At 37.8% G+C, this 23840-nt stretch overlaps 2 protein-coding genes across 2 annotated transcripts in view; one reads left to right on the top strand and one right to left on the bottom strand.

The window, feature by feature from the left end:
* The window catches only part of Dop2R (dopamine D2-like receptor), a 62131-nt gene extending 38754 nt beyond the window's left edge, over positions 1-23377 (bottom strand). Inside the window, 2 exon segments of the mRNA XM_068285086.1 lie at positions 2050-2098; positions 22683-23377. The gene's annotated coding sequence lies outside the window, so the exon portion shown is untranslated.
* LOC137573355 (uncharacterized) lies at positions 10580-11428 on the top strand. Its single transcript, XM_068285284.1, has 2 exons — positions 10580-10609; positions 10690-11428. Exon 2 carries the CDS (start codon positions 10706-10708, stop codon positions 11297-11299), a length of 594 nt encoding a protein of 197 aa, XP_068141385.1. The 5' UTR covers positions 10580-10609; positions 10690-10705; the 3' UTR covers positions 11300-11428.
* Positions 23378-23840: the final 463 nt, after the last annotated feature.

The raw sequence follows: 23840 nt of genomic DNA, 5'->3' as shown, positions 1-23840 counted from the left end.
GAGCTGCCGGCAGCGATTGAACCGATTTATATAGACTGTAACTTGTGTTCTATTTATCCGATCAGGGTCAAATTTTGGGATCTGAGATTTTATATCAAATTCTATTATATTGGTGAATTTCATGGGGATACTCCAATTTTTGCAAAAATTTTTGTTCCAGAGCTATATGATATAGTAGTCCGATCCCAAAGATTTTCATACTTTATCTCACCCGGGTAAAAAAAAGCTCCCAAAAAAATTTCATCCCGATAGCTCTTAAGATGGCTGAGTAAAACGCGTACGCACCGACGGACAGACGGTCAGACGGACAGACGGTCAGACGGACAGACGGACATGGCTATATCGACTTAGCTTCTCATGCTGATTAAGAATATATATACTTTATGGGGTCGGAAACGTCTCCTTCTGTGCGTTACAAACATCTGACCAATTTTATAATACCCTCTGCAAGGGTATAAAAAAAAGAAACGAAAATCTAAACACAAAATAAATGCTCGAGGGCACAAAAAATAAAATGAGGGTAGAACAGCAAATGCAATTAGAGATTTTTGTGCAAATTTCATTTCATTGAGTGAGAAAAGCGCGGAAAATGAAAATTAACACGCTGTTATATGAATGTGTAAGTTAGTGTGTGCCTTAGCTGATGTTGTATTTGATGGCCTGGGCCACAGCCTCCACATCCTGCTCCTCCTACTCCCACTCCTCATCATCATACCAATACCATTTACCACCCTCCTCCCACCCACCCCTAACCATTGCCAGCCCCATTCAGATGGAGGTAGCAGGGTATTATGCGCATTTAATTGGAGTTTCTTGTTGCTGGATTTCTGTTTCTCTCTTGTGTGTGTGCATGTGTGTGTGTGCGTGTGTGTTTGTTCGTTTGTGTTTTTGTTGTTGTTGTTGTTTTGTTTTATATTTTTTCACCCATCTTTTATTTCTCCCTGTGTAGATAAATGTGCGTTAAATTGAATAAGCAGCGATAATTGCATAAGTTTGATTAGTTGGATAAATTGTTTTAATAATGCAAACATCCGCTCAACGGAGCAATTAATAAGTTGGGAGCTCTGTTGAGTGAATCCCACAAATATATATATATATATATATATATATATATATATATCTTATATACATACAAGTTGGGACTTATCGAACGAATTGGAATTGCTTTATGAATTAATAAGCACAAACTAATTGAAAGTGACACTTGCCTAGTTAGTTGGTCAGCCAATTGAAGAAAGTTCATTTAATATTTAAGTATTTACATTCATTTTGTTAATCGTCAGATCATTTTTAATGGCCATAGCCTAAAAAAAGTTGGTATTATTTTAAAGAAGCCCGAAAAGAAGTTGGTCAACATTCATTAAAGCCATATTAACTATGAATGTTACATAGCTTTGACTCTTTCTCTCTCTCTTCTCTTTCTCTTCGCCCTCATCTATCGTTCTTTTCATCCTTTTTTTTTTGGTTTTTTGGTTGTATCTTGGTTTTGTTATTCGACTTGTCGCCTCATTAAACGTACAAGACGAATTTTTGGCCGGAGTCTCGCCTTTTTCTCATTTATTGTGCTCCTGCTTCATTCTTCATTTATTTTGTTTTTGGCAACTGATTAGTGGATTGTTGTTGTAATTAATAGATGGCACGCCCAGAGACCTTTCGTTCGACCACTTCAAAACGTGTCGACAACGGGGCTTTGGCGGGGTAGGAAGAAGGAAGTCTGGCAGGCCTAACAAAAATGTCATAAATTGAGCGCCAAACAAAAAGAAAATGCAAATCAAAGTGAACCTTTTTCATTTTTTTTTTTTTTTGCTTTTGGTTGAGTGCACAAATATGCGCATAATTAATTTGGCTTCTACTTCTTCTTTGTTTTAGCCATTTTTTATTTATTTTTTTGCTTTTTTTTTTTGGTATTCCCCACTGAGTAGATTAAATGGCATTTTGAGGAAAATGTATTCTGTATTTTAATTAACCCCAACAAAACATTGAGTAGGAGGACATTTGAGTCCTTTGAATATTTCATCATTGAAAGTTGTACAGACAGCATTTACTTACCAATTCGCAGCAAACCGCTGGACAATTTCACCTCAAAATGGCAATGAGACTGCAATGCACAGAGAAAAGAAACCCAAAATGAGTTATTCAAATAAATGACAATATATTTTAAAGTCAGTTTAGTATCTTGGTCTGAAGCAATTGTCTGAATACAGATTTATGGCACAATCCTTTAAAAACATGCAGAGAAGAACGAAAAAAAAAGAGGAAAGAAACAACGATAAACGGAAAGGTAACAAATATTTTTACAGCTTGGCTTACAGCAACATTTGGCTAAGGAGCAGGAAAAGAGATTCAGGAAGTCAAAAACGAAAGCGAAACTGAATCGTCAAATCGTCGAAAATGTCTGTGAGTTCGAAATAGCAGGCTCTCGACTCTGTGATACCTCGGAGGGTCCTTTACACTCAGTACTCATTTATGGTCAACTTATACTTGATCATAGAATTCTTCAAATGCTAGTCAAAACGGAGGTTTCCACAGATTTATGTTCTCCAGCTTACAACTGGGACTTGGTTTATTGTTTTGCCAGCTATTTTGGACAATCGGCATGTATGAACATATATATACACAAGCTGACTGCTCGGATAGAGGGTATAAGGACAACAAGAAAGAAACGGCAGAGCTTTTGACAAGAGTTTTGCATAAATGGCGCATTGCACTAGGAGTTGAATATTTTTTGAAGGGCAATTGGGCGAAGAGGGGCGATGGGGTGGCCTGAGAGGGGAACCGGCAAAAAGACTACACTGACTGACAGCTGGCTGGAGAGGAGCTGAGAGGCAGTGAAAGCCACTCACGTCACTTGAAGCTCAACTCTTGGTTTTAGATTCCTTTTGCCTTCAGTGTTTTTGCCTCCCGCACATATGTTTGACTCTCCTCCTCCTCCTTCTCCTTCTCCTCCTCCATCATATCCGCCTCATGTTTTCCTTTCACTTGTTTTATTAATGCACAGGTGAACCTACATAAATATATATTTGTATGTACACACACACACGCGCGCAAACACACGCACACTTTTACCTGAACATCGTACATTCTGCCATGTTGTGGGTAAGAAAACAAAAAATAAATATATATACATATATATATTTAAATAATATTGCATTTGTTTTTGCGGTTCTCGGTTTTTTTTTTGTTTTTTGGTTGTTTTTTCTTGTTTTTTTTTTTTTTTTTTTTACTCGCTCGTGTTATGTTTATCATAAATTTTGTCGAAATAATAACATTCCTTTTGGCAAGCGAAATTCTAGCGTATAAATAAATAAATAAACATGAAACAACATAAAACAGCAAGATGATAATTTAAAAATTTTCCTCTTTTTTTTTTTTTTGAAAGCTTATTCAAATGAAATCTTAAATCACATCAGGACTAATTCTGATGAATAGTTTTTAGAGAGATCTCGATCATCAATTTAAAAAAATAAAACAAGTGTTTGGAAAATTAAAGACAATTTTAAGCCTGTTGTAACTTCGGCATGGAAGTGAGATTTGAGTTTTGTGGACATTCTCTAGTCTTCCGTTTAAAGGCATGACTTTGCTTTAAATTAGTTTTTAGTTATGCGTTTAGGACATGCTTTAAAATAGTTTGAAACAACATCTTCTCGTTTTCAAAGACCAAGTTTTTAAATACTTTTATCGACCATCACAATTTCAAAAGTAAATAAGATTTTCATATGGTGAATGGTAGTCAGTGGAAATAGCACAAATAATATTTAAGCTTACAATTAGATAAAAATTATAATCAAATGACAAGTTCTTAAAGTGTTCTCCCACCTTGAACCTATTATTAAACAGGCTTGGCTGTAGATTCTTATTTTTTGCTCAGTTTTAATTGGTTAATTGCAATTCGAAGAAAACTTTGTAATTTAATACTGCTTAAAATATTACGTATACACAAGGTGTTTGTCAAATTATGGGTTATATAGTCTTCAAAACGTCCTTGCCTTGCTGCCATTCTCACAATTCATCAAGTAAACATATTCAACTGTATGTAGACAGCTTGTTGAGTTAGACAATTGCCAAACAATATCTTAAAAAGCGATGAACAAGTTCCAACTTCAGTTATCCGATAGCTTACAACAAGCAAAAACATGCATAATCTATATCATTGTCTTCGTCATCGTTATTGTCATCGACATCGTCATTATGATCAACTCTGAGCCCACACAGAAGCTGGCTAACAACATTTTAGAGTCAAGGGAAACGATCTAAGCCAATCAACGTCACAACAAGGCCCGCTTTTTGTACGCCATTGCCTAATTGAAACATAATCCCTTGGCTATGACTGCAGTAAAATTCCAGCACACTCTTTTTCCACACTCCACTCCGACTTCCCCGATGCCCCTTCAACACTCCATCCGATTCCACATAGTTGGTTGCATTTTTGAGTCGGTAATCCGCGACAGCGGCGAAAACATGTACAACGTGAATGTGCAAGAGAGAGAGAGAGAGAGAGATGCAGAGAGTGAGAGAGTCAGCCCATCTAAAGTAAAAGAAACAAAAATCCAGGACATGGCTTTGCCCTTTTTTTTTTTTTTTTTTGTTTTGTTGCTGGTGTTCTCACTTTGATGTTGCTGTCCTGTAGCGCCTGAAGTGCGAATTTCATGTAAATAAATTTAATATCAGACTCAATCTGCCACAAAAAATAAACTGAACCTGAACCTGAACACAGCAAGACACAACATAAAAACCGAAACAAATACAAAAAGAATGCAAAAACAAATTGTGCAAAACCAAAATAAAATGTTTTCTGTTTTTTATTATTGTTTTTTTGTTTGGCATAATAAAATGCAGAATAGATCACCGAAAAAATATTCTTTATAAAGTTGCAATCTGGAATCGTTGGAAGAAAAAACCATATACGGATTTCCCTGTAAATTTAGAACCCATTAAACAAGAATAATATTATTTGCCATGGAAAACGTACATACCCACAGAGATAGGGTATCAAGCGAGACACAAAAAGGAAGACCTTGTTGGATAACCACAACCGAAGTCTGTGAACGTAAACGAATTTGTAACTCAATGATGTTGCCATTGCCATGGCTCACTTTGTGCGGCTACAGACAGGGCTCTCCGGTTGTGGCTATGACAGACTAGAGCACACTATGGCTCGGTTCCATTATGTAAAACAAACAGGAATTGCGCAAAAATAATTAAACACAACACATCAGAGGGGAATAAAAATCAGCCAGCGGTAGGGCTTATATGACAGATTTGGCCGGTGGGAGGCCAGGCCAAAATGGAAATGGGAAACATGTAACAGAAAAAACAAAATCTATCGGAACGTATCGAATTTGGATGTGCCAAAGCCAGAGAGAGGGAGATGGAGAATTATTTGAAATAATATTGAGCATTCAAACTATGTAGTATCGACAGCTGGCATTAGTTAGTTTTGTACTTTCATTTCCCATCCAACAGACAATCAAAGTATCAATTCTGAACCTTGGGCTATCGTTTGACAGTTGATTGAACAACAATCTTTTTGTTTGATCGGTAAATTGCTGGGCCACTCCAGCAAGTAATTCCCTTGCGCCAAAGTTTCCACAAACTAAATTGATTGCGAAAGTTCTTCTTGTGGAGCAGAAACAACTGTTTTCCTTTTAAGAACGACTCCTCTGAGTCGATCCAACAGAGAGAGAGAAACATATTTTTATGTCTTCTGACGCAGACATGAGTGGAATAACTTCAAAGTTCAACTTAAACATTTTCATTCCCATTAAAATGAAGTTAAGAAACTTCATCTTCGATTTCCCACTACATTTTGATTTGGATTTGGAATACAATATAACGATATAGTATTATATCTAGAATATCTAGCTCTATCTACCATCCTCTCAGTTTTACTTTATTGGACAAAAGTTCACATTGGCCGTTGAACCGCCTTGGTGTTGGTATTTTCTATTCTGTTTTTGTTTTTTTTTTTTAATTTTATTTATTTTTCTTTTTTTCTTTGTAGGTATAAAGTTTTTATTGCCTATATATTTATCTGTCGCTGGCTCTGGCGATCCTATCGCCATGTCTCCTCCTTTCCCTGTTGCTATTCTTGGTGTTGTTGTTTGACTAAATTTCAGTCAACTGTACAATTTTTATGACACTTTTGCGCTGCTTTGCTGCAAATATGCAAATGTTGCGCCCAACTCACAACATGGCTGGCTCTCTTGGCCGGCCAGCCTCCTAAATAAATTTATTTGAAAAATGTCCATGTCTCTTTTTTTTCCGCCACGCTTTTTCTCGCGGCACGGGGAGGAGATGGAAGCGATGGCACTGAAAATATTTATGCATTTGGCCGTGAGGCATGTTTAAAAACTCAACTGATGAGCATTTCGGTGTGTGTGTGTCTGTTTGGCCCTAGCAGAACGACGGCGGGACAACAGGACAGCAGGAAAACAGGACGGCCGGACGACAGAATTCAGGCAGTTCGAAACTTGAACGTAGATAAGAGTCATAAAGTTTGCTGCTACTTCTGCTGCTTTTACTCCAGCCAAGGCTTGGCCTCTTTGCTGGCATACATTTAAATTAAAATACCAATTGAGGCAGCCAATGTTAAAGAGCTACAGGAAAAAAGGAAGAAAGCCAGAAAGCCGAAGTTTATATACCCTTGCTGGCTTTCTTAATACTATTTTTTTTCATGTTTCATCTTCCCCAAGAGAGCCATGTAATCTAGTTCTTTGATCCGACTGAATCCGAATCCCATAGGCCAAATATCAGGGCTGCAGCAAACTTTTGGTTTTCACCGAGGCAGCGAAAGGACAATTAGCTCGCCCACTGCAATTGCTTATGGCTGCTTTATATACGGAACGATGTTGCGACTGAAGGTATTCCAGAAACGTTCTAAACTTACAAGTTGCCAGATAGATGAACAATTCTTGTATAAACGTTGTCAAATCATCGTCATGGGCCGTCAACTTATTGTCTCGAACATCCAATACGGAAAGTCGTTGAAGTAACTGGTTCAAATGGAGCTCCCATAGATCATTATCCTCCTCGTTCGAACTTTCAAACAATTTTACCGCCCATACCTTTCGGTAACTTAGGAAAATTTGAAGAACCGTAGCAATTACAGTCTATGCGTAATGGATCTAACATACTTTTCTTTGAATATTGGCAATCCGAGGGACATCGTTTTCAAAAGTATAGTTAAATACTCTCTCTTGAGAGCAAGTAAAGGGTTTCCAAATTTGTTTAAAGTTTTTTAGATCTGTAATTAATGATTCAATTGTTCTACTTAGGAGCTGAACGGCGAAACTTTATAGTTCTTACTTATTTTTCAGTTCTTCTAAGTACAATTCGAAATATACAAGCTAGTAATATTTCACAATTTTAAAGCAAAATTCATGGCAAGGTTATCTAAATTCATTTCTTGAAAGGGTTTACTATATATCTAGATATTAAATAAATGAAATATGTTCTAATCGCTCCATGCGCAGAGAAAAAAGTAATTATAAAAGTCTGAAAGCTTTATAATTTAGATAATTAAAACGGTTAATCTTTGGTCCTGCAGTTAGTTCAATGCTTTGCTCATAAATATAGCTCGTTCAGGTTCAATCAGCAATAAATGGAAATATGTTAACTACATCTGAATTTCGTATATGTATGTGTGTTGGTACATACATACATATATACAAACATATATAGAAATCTTGTCGCTTTAATAATTGATGCCTCAAGAAACAAGTAAAAATATTTGTTTACTTTTAAACTCAGTTTTGGCTAGTGTTTGCTCGTTCATTAGCCATAGTACAGCATCTTAAGCACAGTTTAAACAATCAACCACGCCCATTTGTTAAATGGGACGGGGTTAGCCCACTCATATATCAGTTGAGTTAATTACGAATCCAATTTCCAATTAATTTCAATTCACGACTAACATCAATTTGCATGCATTTGCTGCAAAGGCTGGGCCAATAGGCTTCACTTTTGGCCCCGGTCACGCCCATTTATGTTCATAAATTATGCAGCCAGCAACCTAACCTACTCGGAGTTTGCTTCAGCCTGCTCATTGACCCATGAAACCTTTGACTCTGCTCAATTTTAGTTACCATCTCTTCTAGTGTGCGTGTGTCTATTCGCCTCGTCTTTTCTCGTTTCGTTGTGTATCGTTTCGGTTTTCGGATTTCAACCGAAATATATGCAAAAACGTTTGATCCCTTCCGGCTTAGCCGGGTCTGAAAAGTAGAACATCAGATGAAATGAAATAAAATTAAAAGACAAAAACACAGGGCTAGAGATACCCACCCAATGTCAGCAGGAGAAACTGGGAGAGGGCAAGATACAAGTTTAAATTTATTACAAACCCGATAAAATTCAAGCTAAAGACAAAATTATTTATTTTCCTTGACTTTGGCAATCAAAAAACCAAATTTTTTCCCTCTCATTTTCCCTCCCCTCCTTTGGTGTAAGTTTAGTTGGTCCGATAGGGTAACAAATATAGCCAACGCAGCATAAACCAAAGTTTATTTTATTTTATTTGATATGCACAAAGAGAACTAAAATACCAGTGGACAGACAGTCCAGAAAAATAAAACAACAACAACTCAAACAACAAAAAAAAAAAAACGAAAGAAAGAAAAACCCTAAAAATGTTTGCGACAGTCACCCATAGAGAAAGGGTTTCAAGTTTGAGTTTTTAGTTGTGGCCAAGGATGAGAACGGACAGGATGAGACTAGGGTCACTTGGCTTTTGATTAAAAAGCCCCTCGGTTGATATTATCTCCTACTGATATGTTGCCTTCCTTCTTCCATCTCCCACCCAAATTTCCATTCATGTGTTGGGTGTTTTGTTTTTGTTTTATTTTATTTTAATTTTTTTGCTTTGACTTCAAACTTCGCACTAACCATCCATCCAGCAGAGTTCATTGAAAGTTGTCGCACACTAGGCACGTTCCACAGCCACGCCCCCAAGTTGGCATTTGCCATTGCTGTTGCTGTGCCAACAGTTGGCCAACTTTTACACTATTTGCTTATGTAGATTTTGGCCTGCGTTTAACAATTGTCTGTGCATGCCCATCTCCCAGTTCCTGACCCCCCCCAGACAATGTTTAACCCTCATCCTACACTTCCATTCTCATCCGAAAAGGCAAATAGCAATAACAGCAGAAAGTTAAATGTTGTAGTAAAAGTCATAAGATATAAAATTAAAGAAGAAACTTTTTTTACATCTTTGTGCGTTTAAAAAAAGGTTAAATATGAGCACGAATACAATTGGCATATACTAGTTTAAAAAAGATCGTTTAGTTTCCATTTAAATCTTAAGTCTGAGATCTAGTTTCTATATGCCTAGAGCAGATTACTCATGGCCATTCAAAGAATGATGCAAAGATGGAAAGACTTTGGCTAATCTTGAAATAATGTTCCAGTTAAAAGTAACTAAAATCAGTTCTGGCTTGAGATATTCGGTGGATATAACTTTGATTTGTTTGAGAATTCTTTTCTGTTAGTTATTTATTTATTTATGTTAAATTCATGATATTTAAATTAGTTGCCAAAACAGTTTGTCCATCCTATCGCTGGGTCATCAAAAGCGCTCCCAAAAGTAGGCAACATACCACAAAAGGCAATGCTGCATTAGCAAACATTCAATTATGAAGGCAATTCAATCTCATCCTCGGTCTCTGTCTCTTTCTCTCTGTCTCCCTCTGTCTCTATCTCTTGCTCCCTTTTTATTGGAGTATTTCTCTTCATGTAGCAGTCAACTGCCATTAGCATTTCAAATGCAAAGCATTGAAGGAGATCTCCTCCATCTACACACCCACATACACACACACACACAGCTTCAGTTTCCACCACTTTCAGTTTTCAGGGCCGAGAAACTTTTGCCATTTGCCTGGGAGCGGCAAACGACAAACAACAAAGGGCAAAGCAAACACGCAAACTTTGCCTGCAAACAGACATATCTACATACATATATAAATATCTATATATATATGTATATATGTATGTGTGTGTATGTATCTTGTCAGTTTTGGTGATATGTGTATACTAAATAGCTGCATATATTATCGCTATCTACAAATATATGTATAGATGTGTGTGTGTGTGTGTGTGTATGTCTTTGTAAGTATGCGTACTTTTCCCTCTAGATGTCCCCATGAAACTGCATGCCTGGTCAAGAAAATGAATTTCTTCAATGTCTTTTCCACTTTTCCTTTACCTTCCACTTTGACAGATCAAAATACACACACACACAAATACACACATGTGTGTGTACACACGCACACAACCACCATTTATCGGATGTTGAATTGGGGGGAAATTGATATTTAATTAAACTCGATGCTTTTGTTGAATTTCTTTTCTTTGCTGATGAAACCGACATTTGTTCGGAAACAAATTGATATTGCATAATGTCAAATGGCAAATGTCCCTCAAGTTATGTGTAATTTGTTTTGTATTTACATACATACATACATATATATATTTTTGACCTCATCACCTGTGCCAAGTGTTTGCTGTTGAAATCAACTCGTTATACTTAAGTCTTTTCTATTTCATTAAGTAAAAATTTGCCGACCGATCAAAACTGAAATTTCGAAATTTTTTAAGAAATTACATTACATTAGTTTTGGTAAATTTCTTTTATCTCTATATATAAAAAACAAATTTTGTTTTTTTTTCTCTTTGGATTTTCAATTGACCGAACAATAGACCAAAAGGGCAAAATATGACTCCTGGTTTGGTTCTACTCATCTCCAGTATTCTGCACTTTGGCCTACGTAGCAGCTGCTTCTTGAACATTGACAAACTGCCCGTGGTACCCGGCACTATCTATGCCGGTCACATTGCCTACTGTGCAATCTTGCATTTCCTTTATGACATGGAGTTGCTGCCGGAGCGATATAAGCGCCGCATGAACCTACTGGCCAGTTTCCTGTGCGAAATGGTACTCGGTGTGGCCATCATGGAGGTATTCGCCCTGTGGTTGTGGTGCAGTGTGGAGCACATCGTCCATATGACGGTGCGGTGTGTGCTGAAGCGCTATTTGGGCATGCCCGAGGAATTATATCAGCATTGGGAATATGCCATTATGTGCGGTGTGATGACCACGCTTGCCATATTCCTCTGGATCAATGCATACGAGGCCACCGATCCGGATAATAAGCAACCAATTGTGATGACCGAATCGGAAGAGGAAACAATTTCATTGAAGGAGCAGAATACTAAGAAGAAGCAACTAAAAATGACCCCAATGAAAATGGAATTCGATCAAGAAACACCTGAAGATCAACATCCCAAATGCTTGACTGCTGCACAGTAGTACACTTTCCTTAGGAAGGAAACAAAAAAACACGAATTTACACAAATTTCGAACGGCAAATGAAACTTGGAAAATGCATTCAACGAAACCAAATTAAAACTGAATGCCGCTAAAGGCAAATAATCATTACTCCATGAAGTTTGACTTGGTTAGCCTCATTTGGCCGCTCGTCTTATAGATATTTTCCTTTGTAGTTGGTTTTACTCCTTTTTGGTTAAAGTTTTGTCTTTTGTCGCAATGTGGTCATCTGGCATGGCTTACTTTACCAATTGTCTGTTATTATATATAGACTGATTCCTTCTATCGCAAGGCTAACCGGCCGCCGCCGTTGTCGCCATTGACACTGCTCGTGGCGCACATGGAGTGACGATCAAGTGAAAGCCGGCAACCGAAAAGAAACTCGGATGCTAAATAGAAAATGTATTTATTCCAGCCAGATGATTTCGAAAGGCGCTAAAGACCGTGGCGTAGTGAAGAGCTGAGGGCGGCGAGGAGAGGGCGGGCGGCCATCCATCGTATGAACGATGAAGTGCTGGCGAAAAAAATATATTCTATGAAAATTGACTTGCCATTTCAGCCATTGAAAGTCAGCCGGGCGGAAGGAGCTGGCAGCCATCAAGTCAGCCAGCCAGGCGTCCAGGCGACCAGGCACCCTGGGAGCCAGGCAATGCCAATGCCAATGCCTGGATGCGCGTCAATTGACAAATTGTCGGCCAGAACTGAAGCCACGGCCATGGGCTATGGGCTATGGGCTATAGGAAGGACTCCTACAACGCGTTGGCCGCAGAAAGTCATCACAACTTTAGGTTAATTTCATTTCGTTTCACTTGAAAACCAATTTGGGTTATTATTATTATTATTCATACTTCTATATCTTTTATTTTTGTGCGGCATGTTGGCCACGCTTGTGCGCGCTAAAGTATGCAATGAGATTTGTATATAAAATAAGCGAGCAACACAACATTACGTATACGCAATGTGGACGAATTATGAATATTTCTCGCTCTTCTCCACTATATCTTTTGTCTGTCTTTGCGTGTGAGTGTGTATGTGTGTGTTTGTGTTTGTGTGGGTGGTGTGAGTTAGTACATGTCTGAGCAAAAGAATAAACGTGCTTGTGCTTATATTTGTTTTCTTTTTTTTAAGGTATTCTCTTCCCACTCTATTTCCGTCTTCGCACTAGCCACCCATTCATATGTAGGCTTTGTATGTGACTCCTCCCATTCCATTTCATTAGCCATCTCTCCTCGCCCTTATTGTTGATGTTCTTGTTGTTCTTCTCATTCGCTCCATTTGCTGTGTGTCTGTGTGTGTGGATATATTTTTAGTAACATTTCTGGAAATATTTTTAAGAGCAAACTCCGTTGGCCGCAAGCAGAACAAAACACAAAAGAGAAGGGAATAAAACAAAAGAATACAAGATAAAGAATATGCACAGGATGTGAAGGCAGACAGAGAGACCCTGCGAAAACTTTTCACAGATGCTAATAAAGGAATCTACCTTCAAGCTTAATTGAGAGTAGAATGCTGCCAGCTGCTAAGGCGACAATTTCAGCAAATTCTTTAATAAAATTTAAGCTTAAGAAATTTCGTATTGTATTTTTATTAATTGAAATTGAAAATTTCATGAAATATGTCTCGCAGCTTTATCAACAGAAATATTTAATATTTAATGCCATATTTTTAAAGTGAAACTCCGTATTCCATTCAAAATGAATTTATGAGAAGTCATGTAATTGGTCCCTAATATTGCTGACCCAATCTAAATGAATTTTCTGTTTAATTTGAGTGTTAAACATTCGTTTGGTGTTTGTGTTTTGCATTTTATTCAGATATTTTAATTTTTGTCTGGCAACAAGCAACAAGTTCATTCCATTTCGTAGCGAGTGTCCTTGAGAACACTTCTGGGTTTTTGGGGTAAGAGACGAAGCTAATTAGCATCATCAGCATGCCACCATGCAACATGATGCACGCATCTCTCACACACACACACAAACCAGCAAGAAGGAGGGCCTAATGATTATATACCCGACCCTCAGCCCTTGCCGCTTGCTCATCCACTTTAGCCCACTGTGGGTGGAGTATTTCATGCAAAATGCCGACAATAAAAATGTCACTTTTGCGTGTTGAAAGCACGAGAAATCGCAAAACTTACAAAGACGTAAAAACGAAAACGAAAAGCTCTTTTTACCATAAATCACCGCCACCCAACCACGCCCAGAGTTGAACCATGCTCTTGGCTAATTAATTAATTAGCAGCGTATCATCATCATGTACCCACAACCCACCAAGCCCTCTCCTAAACTCCATGGAGGATGCCTCATCCATATCGTCATCTTGGTTTTCGTGACATTTTTGTAATTTTTATATGAATTATTCTTGGCCAAAAACGAACTGTCAGCAAAAAAAAAAAAAAAAAAAAACATGGCCAACAATTAGCAAGAGGTCTGCATTTAGTTGTTTTTATTTATCATCTGACCGATCGGCGGCACGCACATTTACGAGTACTTACCCCCCCAATGCCTCTCGCCCGATGCCAGTAGTTTCAAAAGTAGAAAGAGAGAGAGAGAGAGAAACTGAGAGATTTATGAAGAGAACTCACGGTACCGCCCACTCATAATTCTCATTCACTTACTGGCAGTCGACTTGTAAGTGCTTCTATGCACAATATTTTGACGACATCGCCGAGTCGCTTAGTCGGTTGGTTAGTCGGTCGGTTGGTTATATCGTGCATTTCGGCGACAAATTAGCGCAAATGTTTAGAAAGCCCCCCCCCAACAATATATATTGGCTACACGCAATATTGGCCAAACGACAGGTGGTGCCATTAAAGACACCTTGTCTTGATTAAAAGAACGATTCGATACGATTATTTATATTCATGTTTTGTCACTCACGAATATTAAGCATAAATAAAACATAAATTATGAGTATGAATGAAGCGTATTGTCAATTGTACAGTCATCCAAGTGCAATGCAACTTTTCTTTGCCACGAAAGATGAAGCTCAAACTGCCACCACGGAGTCTTAACCATATATCATACGAACATCTCTCTTGGCATCAATTAAATGTGTCGATGGAAGTGAGTGAAGCGAAATGCAACTACTTAATAATTGGGGGTGGTGGATGGAGGGGATGCCATAAAGAGCACACATAATGTTTGTTACCAAATAGTGAATTCATTTTACCCATGAGGCGTTTTGGGAATGCACTCGTATGCTTTACGTATTCCTTTTTCTACGTAGCAACAATGCATCAATCAATCAAACAAGTTTATTCAGTTTTTGTTTTAACAAGGTTTCAGTTTGCTCTGCAACAATTTGTTTGCCTCAAGTCCTCGATGAAATCAGAAGATGAACAAAAAAAAAAAAAAAAAAAAATGAAAACAATATCGATGAGAGGGACTTAGTTTGATATTGCCGAAGTTGAGATACCCTTTGGATATTCTTTGACTCAATCTCAAATATAGTCAGAACTTATATTTCAAATAAACCAATGGCAACTCAATTTTCAGGCTGTTTAACATACTGAAAATGTATAAGTATGTACACTCTGTCTCTCTCGCTCTCTCGCTCTCTCTATATATGGCTATGAAATTGGCATATCCTCCTTCATCATTGCCAACAATTGACAGCAGAATGATGAATCAACAGCTGCAGTGAAATGCATTCGAGGGGAATTTTTGGTCTTTCTTGTGAGTTTGTTTCATTTATTGTTGTTTTTAATGTATATTTTTCCCCCACCAAACACACAAATACTTATATGCCACACACACAGACACACACATACGCACAAGTACATAAACTTTTCAACATATAACAATAAACATTTCGCATTGAAATGGAAATTTGTTTTTTTCTTTGTTTCTTTTTTTTTTCGTGCAGTAAATTTTTCCAGTTGATTTGAAATGATCTGAAAATTGTGAAAATTTATTCGCAATTCGCATATTATACGAAATTCTCAAATTCCTCAATCCACTGGCTTCAAGGATTCCTGTCTCTCATCCACATGTTCACAATCATTTCAGGTTCTGGTTTACAGTTGAGTGGCAAATATATGTAAATGAGTACTCCAAACACATACATATGTACATATGTATGTATATAAAGTTATGCGATATAATCAAATATTTAGTAAGTAAATTGTACAAATACAAAAAGTAAATTGAAAATAAATATATATTTGTATTAAATTAAATGAAATAATTACTAAAAGTTTATGGAGTGCATAATACGAGAAGGAGAAATGAATCTATGTGTGGGTGCCAAATGTAGGGCAGTATATCTTCGCTGTGGTCAGTGTCTTGACCCTTGCACATGCCAAAATGGCCAAGTAGCCACATGGCCAGTAAGGACTAAGGCCCAGTTCGACTTGTCAGCTAAGGCTCAAACATTGATTTTTTTCTCCTAATACTAAAACGGCGACAGATGAAAGTCACATATTTTTGTTGCTGTTGTTTTTTTGGATTTGGTTTTCTTCTTACATTCTCATGGCCACACATCACCCACAACCACCACCACCACCACCACCACCCACAATGTTCTTCTTATGGTATTCCCCATGCAACGTTGTTCAATTTTCAAAAGCGAGTTACGAAACAGCTGCTACTTAATTGGAATTCTTCTTGCTATTGCAAAAAATGTGTGGCAGGCATTGTCATTTGTGTGTTTGAATTTTGTTCTCTGTTCTATCGTTTGGTTTTGATTTTTCCGGTTTTTGACTCCTCAGAGTGAAATGAGAGAAAGAGCCAGAGCCAGAGCTAGAGAGAGACAATTCGAGGAAGAGGCATAGACAGAGAGAAAGAGGCCTAGAATTCCTGGCTTTCCTTCTATAGCTGTGTCAGCTGGCAATAGTCCTTACTTCGTCTCTTCGTTTCTGTCTTTGCTTTTTTCATTGTTTCTTTTCTCATTTTTTTTCCCCCTTGTTCTTATGAAAATGTTTTATAGAACTGTTGACTGACCATTTGGGCCGAATGGGGGAATATACATATAGAAATTGATAACAAAATACAAGTTTGGTTGCTTCTGACAGCCAAGATAGATGTCATTTCATGTTGGCTCAATTTATTCAATTTAAATGGAAAACGAAGCAAAAACAATAAAATTGACTACTAATTGTGAGACTTTATAATTTAAGGATTAAAGTTTAGTTACGAATTTACAAAAGTTTTCCTAATGGTAATCATCAGAGATCAGGTAACGAAATTTGACACTTTTGCCGTTCTCGAAAGGGACGAGTAATGTATAACACTGTAGATCAACAGATGGGAATATGTATATATACCTTGATATAATTGCGGCCTGTGAGCTGTTGAAATGCAAATAATGGCAAAATGTTTGTAAACGTTTATTTAAAAATAAAGCAAGAAAACGAACATAAGTATATGACTTTACTTTGACACACACACACATGCACAGGCACAGGCACACGCACACTCAAGCCTACTCACACACACACACCTAATAATAATAATAATAATTATGCAAATGTAATGGCATAATGTTGGCAAGATTCTTCGTCTCCACTTGGATTCGCGTTGATTTTATGTAAACAAAATGACGTACGCCTTGGGCTTTATGATACCTGGACCGGGACAGGGACCGGGTCTTGGTTCTGGGTAGCTCCCTTATTACAATCTCGACTGTGAAAAAAAGAAAAAGACAAACATACCACACACACCAAGCACACACACACCCACACACAGGAAAGGAAAAACAAGAAAAGAACGGCAGAGATGAAGAAAAAAAAGAACTGAGCAGCGCAAATCTCTCGGCTCGGGGGCAAATGCGCATAACTCGTTTGAGTCAAAAGCAGGAGGATGTAATTTCTGGCCAGGAAACTGCCTGCTGCCTGCCTCAGCTCGTTAGCAACTAAAAAAAAAAAAAAAAAAAAAACAGAGACAAAAAAAGATGATAAGATGAAAAAGAAAACACCAGAAGATGACATTTTCCATCGTTTTAACCATTTACATTGTGGATTCGTTGCGACTAAGGCGACTGAGTCGGCAGTATTACTCCCTAACAGCTGACAAATCCTGAAAATGAAGTCGAGACTCATTGTAATTTTTGAAGTGGGCCACTTTTAGAAGTGACATTTCATGCAATCTGTAGTCAACGATGGTGAGGACTGAGAATATGATTTGTCATTAATCAATTATCCTTAGAACAAATCTAATATTCAAAAATGGTAAAATATAACATTTTGGTTTCGTTTATTTGTCTAAAGATAGATATGTTTGTATGTCAAAGAACAAATAGACCAAAGAGTGGGCTAACTTAATAAACGCATTTATTGCGTATACGCAGAGTTGCAACATAAGAGAGAAGAAATTTCTAAAGCTAACTTCAATTTGCCACTTCTGTCAAAATTATTTTCTGTCAATAAACACAACGTTGTTTTGGTCATTGGTGGAAAAATTTTTGGTCTAGAATTGTTGTTCAATATAGAAGCGATAAAGGCAATACAGAAGGCTGTTAGGTCGTAAAGCCGCAGCGATGGAGAGCAAAAGATATAAAACCCATCAAATTGGATTAATAGAACGCATTGCCATCGACCCCTCAGAGACTTGAATATCAACTGGGCGTGCCTGGAGTCTGGAAAATACTTTCTTATTGAAATATGTTCAATAAATAAAATTTCTACCTTTTAAAATAGAGACCAAGAAAAAAGATGAAAGCGGTTTCTTTTCGACTTGTAGAATATTTGTTTTAATTTCAACTCTAAAATTTTCTCAATATTTTGTTATATTTTGTTTTTTGTGGTAAAATTCAAATGGGGCAAACCCATTTAAGCAACTTCACCAAAAGAGGAAAATGCAGCAGAAAAAAAGATACAAAAAAAAAAAAAAAAAAAAAAAAGAGAGAGTATGAGAGGAAAACAAATGGAAATCCTCTAAAAACAGAGAAAACTGGGTTAGCCACTAAAATGCACAGACGAGAGCAGAATCTGAGCGTATATGGAAAGTAAAGTACATAAAGCTGTTTGTATATATGTATGTACATACCACCCACCCATGGACACCCACTCCCCCCAAACACATCTCCTATGTCTATTTTGCTGGGCTACGCGCTTTTTAGATGTATTTTAAAAGATTTAGCTCACATCCTCTGGGCGCCAAAATAGTGGACATACATGGATAAAGATAGAAAGCAAGCGCTAGAGAGAGACAGACAGAGGTAGAGAGAGATAGAGAGAGAGAGAGAGAGAGCGAACAAGATGTGGACTATAGTCAACTGAGCGGCAAACCAAAAAGGATGGAATAGACGAGTGTCGAGTCGAGTGTGAGGTTTCAGAGTTTTGAAGTGAGCGGTGGGGTGAGGTAAGGAGGGAGGGAGGGAGGTAGGTAGGAAAAAACAACCGCAGATAAACTGCAGGCAAGAGAAGGAAAACTTTAGTTCGCTCGATGGTAAGCAGAGTGTGAAGCAAATGTGAAACAATTCCGCTAATTGCAAAAAATGTGATACCAACACAGTGGACAAGTGAATGGAATAGATCGGGATGCGATGGTTTGGGATGGCAGAGAATGGAATGGAATGGTGTCAGCTGAAGGTCCAAACCACATTGAGATTGAGAAAGGAGCTTTGTCATTAAAATGGAGAGCATGAATGCAACACTAGCCAGACAGTTAGCCAGCCAGCCAGCCAGCTATCCAGCCAGCCAACCAGACAACACTAGAAGCTCTATATTTTTTTATTTTCTCTTCTTTTCGTTGTTGTTGTTGTTCTAACTCGACTTTAACTTAATTTTTAGTTCACTTCGACTTGACTTCCTTTTGCTGATTTCATTTGGAAAATGAATTTTCCACGTGCAGCAGCCGTAGAAGCAGCAGCAGCAGCGGTAGCAGCACAGATTTTCTTGCACTTTAATTAATTTAATTTGGTTTTCGAGCAGCGGGAGGTAGGTGGGTGGGTGGAACTAGCCAACCTGAGTAGGTGGAGGGGTGGAGGGGTGAAGATGGGACCGGGGTTAGGAGGAGTCGTGAAGAATGTGAAAGGGGTTGGTTGGCTGTGGGTAGTGGCACTTCAGAGCCTTTGCTATGCTTTTCTTTGCTCAAGTGTTGCACTTTTCGCACGCTTTTAATTAAATACTGCGCGCTGCAGCGTATGCTACACTTTTATTACTATGCTCTATGTATGTATGTGTGTGTGTGTGTGTGTGTGCAAGTGTGTGAGTGGCAGATGGAGATGGAATCTAGGGGCATAGAGTTGCAGTCTGCCTCCGCCTTTGCCTAGTTGCCATAGATGATGTTGGTTGACCCTCGCAGCGTTTGTTTATTGGTTTCTGTCAGCGTGGCACTTTTTGTTGTTGTTGCTGTTGCTTGTGACATTTCTGTCCAGCGACTGGGCGTGGCACTAGCCAGCCGACAACAGAAAAAAAGGGGGCGAACCAAATTGTTGTTGACAGTTTGATTGAGTTTGTGTTGTGTCAGCTTTTTGCCAAGCACAACAAAACAAAAACCAAAAAAAAGAAGGAAGAAAAAAATTAAATTAAAAGAAAAAAACCTGTAGAACACTTGAATTATTTTCGTAAAAGTTTTCTTTTGCCAATGTTTTGATACACTAACATTAATAACGATATCTTATATTAGGCAAATTTTCCATTTCCCCCCGCCCCTATTCGCTTGAGCTCTCCTTTTGTGAGTTTTTATTATACCTTCCTATTTAACTAAGGCAAAGCATTGGCATAATGAAGGGTAGTGGATCAAAAGAAGACCCACTGCTGATTCTTTGTTTGTTCTATTTTATATACCTACATTTTGTTTTGTCTTTTTTGTTTTGTATATTCTTTTTTGTTGCAAGTATTTAAGTTCAATGGCATTTGCGACAAGGCCAGAGATTTGTCGTTAACTAATTTGAGTGAAGACGAAAAGGACATACATACATACACACACACACACAATATATAAAGGAATGCAGAAGACAGACAAAAGGCAAATGAAGTTAATGTTAAGAAACAATAAAAGAGAAGAAACTGGATGACAATTCTCAGGATGATGATGATGATGACGTTGGCAAATGGAAATGGAAATGGAAACAGTCGTGGCATGGGGGAATTGTTACGTTAGAAAGAGTAAGAGAGCAAGAGTAAGCGAATACCAAGGCATTTGCCTGCTCGCTCACCGACTAACAAGGATAATTGCAAAGGGAAGTAACAATAAACTCAATGATATCGATGCCCAGCCACGTATCCACAGTCACCGTTTCCGTTCCCATTTTCGTTGCCTTTCAGCCAACCAGTCAGCCAACCAGCAAGTCCTCCTGGCCCCATATCCTGGATGCCTAGTAGCTGGAGAAATATTGGCACCACCGCCGAGCAATCGGCGTAAAGTGCGCGCCGCTTTGTAAGTGAAACGATGAAAAACAAAAACAACCAAAAACAAAAAAAAAAGAAAGGAGCTAAAACTGGGGAAAAAAGCACAAAACCGAATGGGAAACTGGGAAAAAAAAACACGTGAGGAAGAAGAAGAAGGCCAACGCAAACTGTTGATGGAGCGCCAGAGCAGAGAGGGAAAAAGAAAGAGCAAGACAGTGACAAAGAGAGAGAGAGAGGGGGGCAAAGAAAATAAAATAAAATTGTCGTTCATTCACAATGGGAAGGAACCGCAACGGGAGTGGCAAAGTGAGACGAAAGGGAAACAATTGCTTTTCAGGTTTTTCTTATATTTTTTTTGACTAACTTCTTCAATGTAGGATTGAACTATATAGTCTGTGGAAATGATCTAAACATATGGCTGAACAACATTAAAGTCATGAATTTAAAAATTTGTTTGCATTTTTTTTTCTGATTAATCTTTGATTCGTTTTTTTCGTTTTTTATGAGTTATAAACACTTTTTACCTTTTTTCATTTCGAAAAGTCATTAATGAGTTTTGCTGTTTTGCCATTACATTTATAATTAATACATAATTTTAATGCCATTTGCTATATTTTCTGTATATTGGTTAATCTTTGTTAACGCTTCAATTCATTTTAATCGCCACTGACACTTAAAGCTCACATTTTTGCTTAAATTTGATTTTAAAATATATACAGATATATGATGTTTTGTCTGATGAAAAGTGCAGAGAAAATCCATTGGCGGAGGGTGCCGAGACGGGGAGATGTTAGGTGTACGAGACTGACTAAAAATTATTGAATAGCAACAAATTAACCATATCATTGGATGGGATAAAAAAAAGGATACTCTGGATAGTCTAATTCAGATTCCAAATAAGTTGGGTAACTCTTTCTGACCACTGGGTAACTCTTAGTCACCACTAACTAGACTAGACTAAACAAGGCTTATTTGATTTCATTTCCTGATGAATGTAAATGGACATAATAGATCAAGAAAAACTTAAGAAAACGTTATCTCTATTATTTTCTCTTATGTTTTAAAACAGGTTTTCAAATATTCTATCTTTGGTAATATCTTTTGAACTTGCCTAAAAGCCTCTGTCTATTATGGCTTGACCATGAAGAAAACTTTACTCTGTGCGTGTGTGTGTTTGTGGGTGGCTTGTACACGTATACATATGGGTTTTCGTTTTCTTCCGGGTTTTGCCAATGCAACAGGACATTGCTCATACGCGGCGTGTGACAAATCAACAGGATATGTTGGCGGGGGGTGTTTCATTTTTATATCTTATTGCTGACACAGCAGCCATTTGTTGCTTTGCCTTATTCACCCCTCCAGCCCCCCATCAAAAATCACACCTTACCCCTCACCAACCACCCGTCACCCACCACCCACCAGCACTCCATCTTTTCTAGTCTCGTCTTTAAGCCAAATTGTCTGTTTTCCGTAACAAAACTTTCTACTTTCTCTTGGATCTGAAAAGGCATTGTCCTTGGGCAGCGCTTTCATGCACATTTATCGTGATTAGCTATTAATTGATAATAATTAACTTAAGCACATCGCACAGATGCTGGCAGCAAATACGGGACCAACAACAACAGCAACTAAATGCCATATTAACAATGTTTGCCTTTTGGTGTAAATGTGTGCCAAAGATTTACTTTCACTCTTCGTTTGACCATTTTAGCTTTTGTTTCTTCCTTTTCTCCATTTCTTTGTTTGCCTTACATATTTTGTTTTCATTGCTTTTTGTTTACTTTACATGAGGCATAACTCGAGTGTCGTTGAATAATTTTACAACTTGGCTCACAAAATTCTGTTAATTGTCAAGAAGAGTAGACCAGAAAAAATTTCAGAGAAATCAGAATTTAATGGTAATTTTTCAAAAATTTATACAAATTGTTAAACAATTTACTAAACAATCATCAAAATTTAAACTTTTAAGATTCCAAGTTAGCGGTAAACACACAAATTTTCCAACGATTTTCAATCAACAAATTTTCACAAAATAATTAGCGACGTTTTCATATTAATATATAAACTTACGTGTTGCTAAATATGCAGAAATTTTCGCAGAATAATTATAATATTTGGTTTTTAAATTTTCTTTCTTTTCTCTCGGTGGGTACCACTTTTTCAATTCTTGATTTCGATGGATCACACACTCGCGCGATGGTTAAGAAAAAAAAACAAATATCTCACTGAAAACTTCAAAAAAAAATATGTACAAAAAAAAAAAATAGATATATATTTTAATTTTTGAAATCAACGCAAGACTTGCCGACGGTTATTTTGTGGGCAAACTGATTGGCAGACTTTGTTATTATTATTTTAGTGACTTGATTGGAGTTCGGTTTGCGATTTTAACATTGAAGATTGGATTGTAAGCGGCGGAGCTTCTTTCGGAAGGGGCGGGAAGGAATTGGAATTTTAATCTTTTTACTTAATTTCTGTGCTTGTTAGAAAGAACTTTCACTGAATCAACAAATAATTATGGATTGGGAAACTGTTATTTTGTTTGTTTTTTATTCTATTTGTGGTGAAGTTTTGAGGTTTAGGGTGAAATCTCCTTTGGGTTGGCGTTTTTTGGTTTGGTTTTTTTTGTTTACGTTTTTATTGTTAATTTTATTTTTGGTTTTTTTGTTGATTTTTTTTTCTCGATTTGAATTTAAGTTAATGGCTGGCTATTTGGCTGATGTTTAGCTGCTTTAATGATCCGTGCGGCACGTGCGAACACGTTCGGATTTCATAACCAACTGTCGAGCCAGTCAGTGGCAGGACGATGGCAGAAGGATTCATTACCCGAATGATGAGCCGCCAATTGCCGACTGTCCAACTACGGACCGCCAATTGCCAAACACGAACGGCAGCCGAGCAACGAACCTCAGGCCGATGTGAAGTTCGAGTTTGTTTCGAACTTTCTTGCGAATCAGCGGCCAGGGGAGGCACGGAGGCTGGCTGGCCTGCCCAATATTTGGGTGCTGCTGCTGTTTGCCGCTAGGTCCTCTAGGTTCAGGTTCACACACACACACACACACACACACATAGATACACTGACTTGTGATTGTGTTTCACACAGAGCCACTGTGGCTCGGTTCCAGCTTCATTTGATTCTCTTAGCTCTCGCGCTTGCTCTCTTACCATCACAATCTCTCTCTCTCTCTCTCTCTCTCTTTTCTCGCTCTCGCTGTCTCTCTCTGACTC

Source organism: Drosophila tropicalis, unplaced genomic scaffold, assembly GCF_018151085.1.
Source record: "Drosophila tropicalis isolate 14030-0801.00 unplaced genomic scaffold, ASM1815108v1 contig_4, whole genome shotgun sequence".
NCBI lineage: Eukaryota > Metazoa > Arthropoda > Insecta > Diptera > Drosophilidae > Drosophila > Drosophila tropicalis.
The sequence above is the reverse complement of the archived record's forward strand: the minus strand, read 5'-3'. Positions and strand labels throughout refer to the sequence as shown.

Bases quoted from the DNA above. Each gene is read 5' to 3' on its own strand.
- LOC137573355 (XM_068285284.1), top strand. From the start codon at position 10,706: ATGACTCCTGGTTTGGTTCTACTCATCTCCAGTATTCTGCACTTTGGC.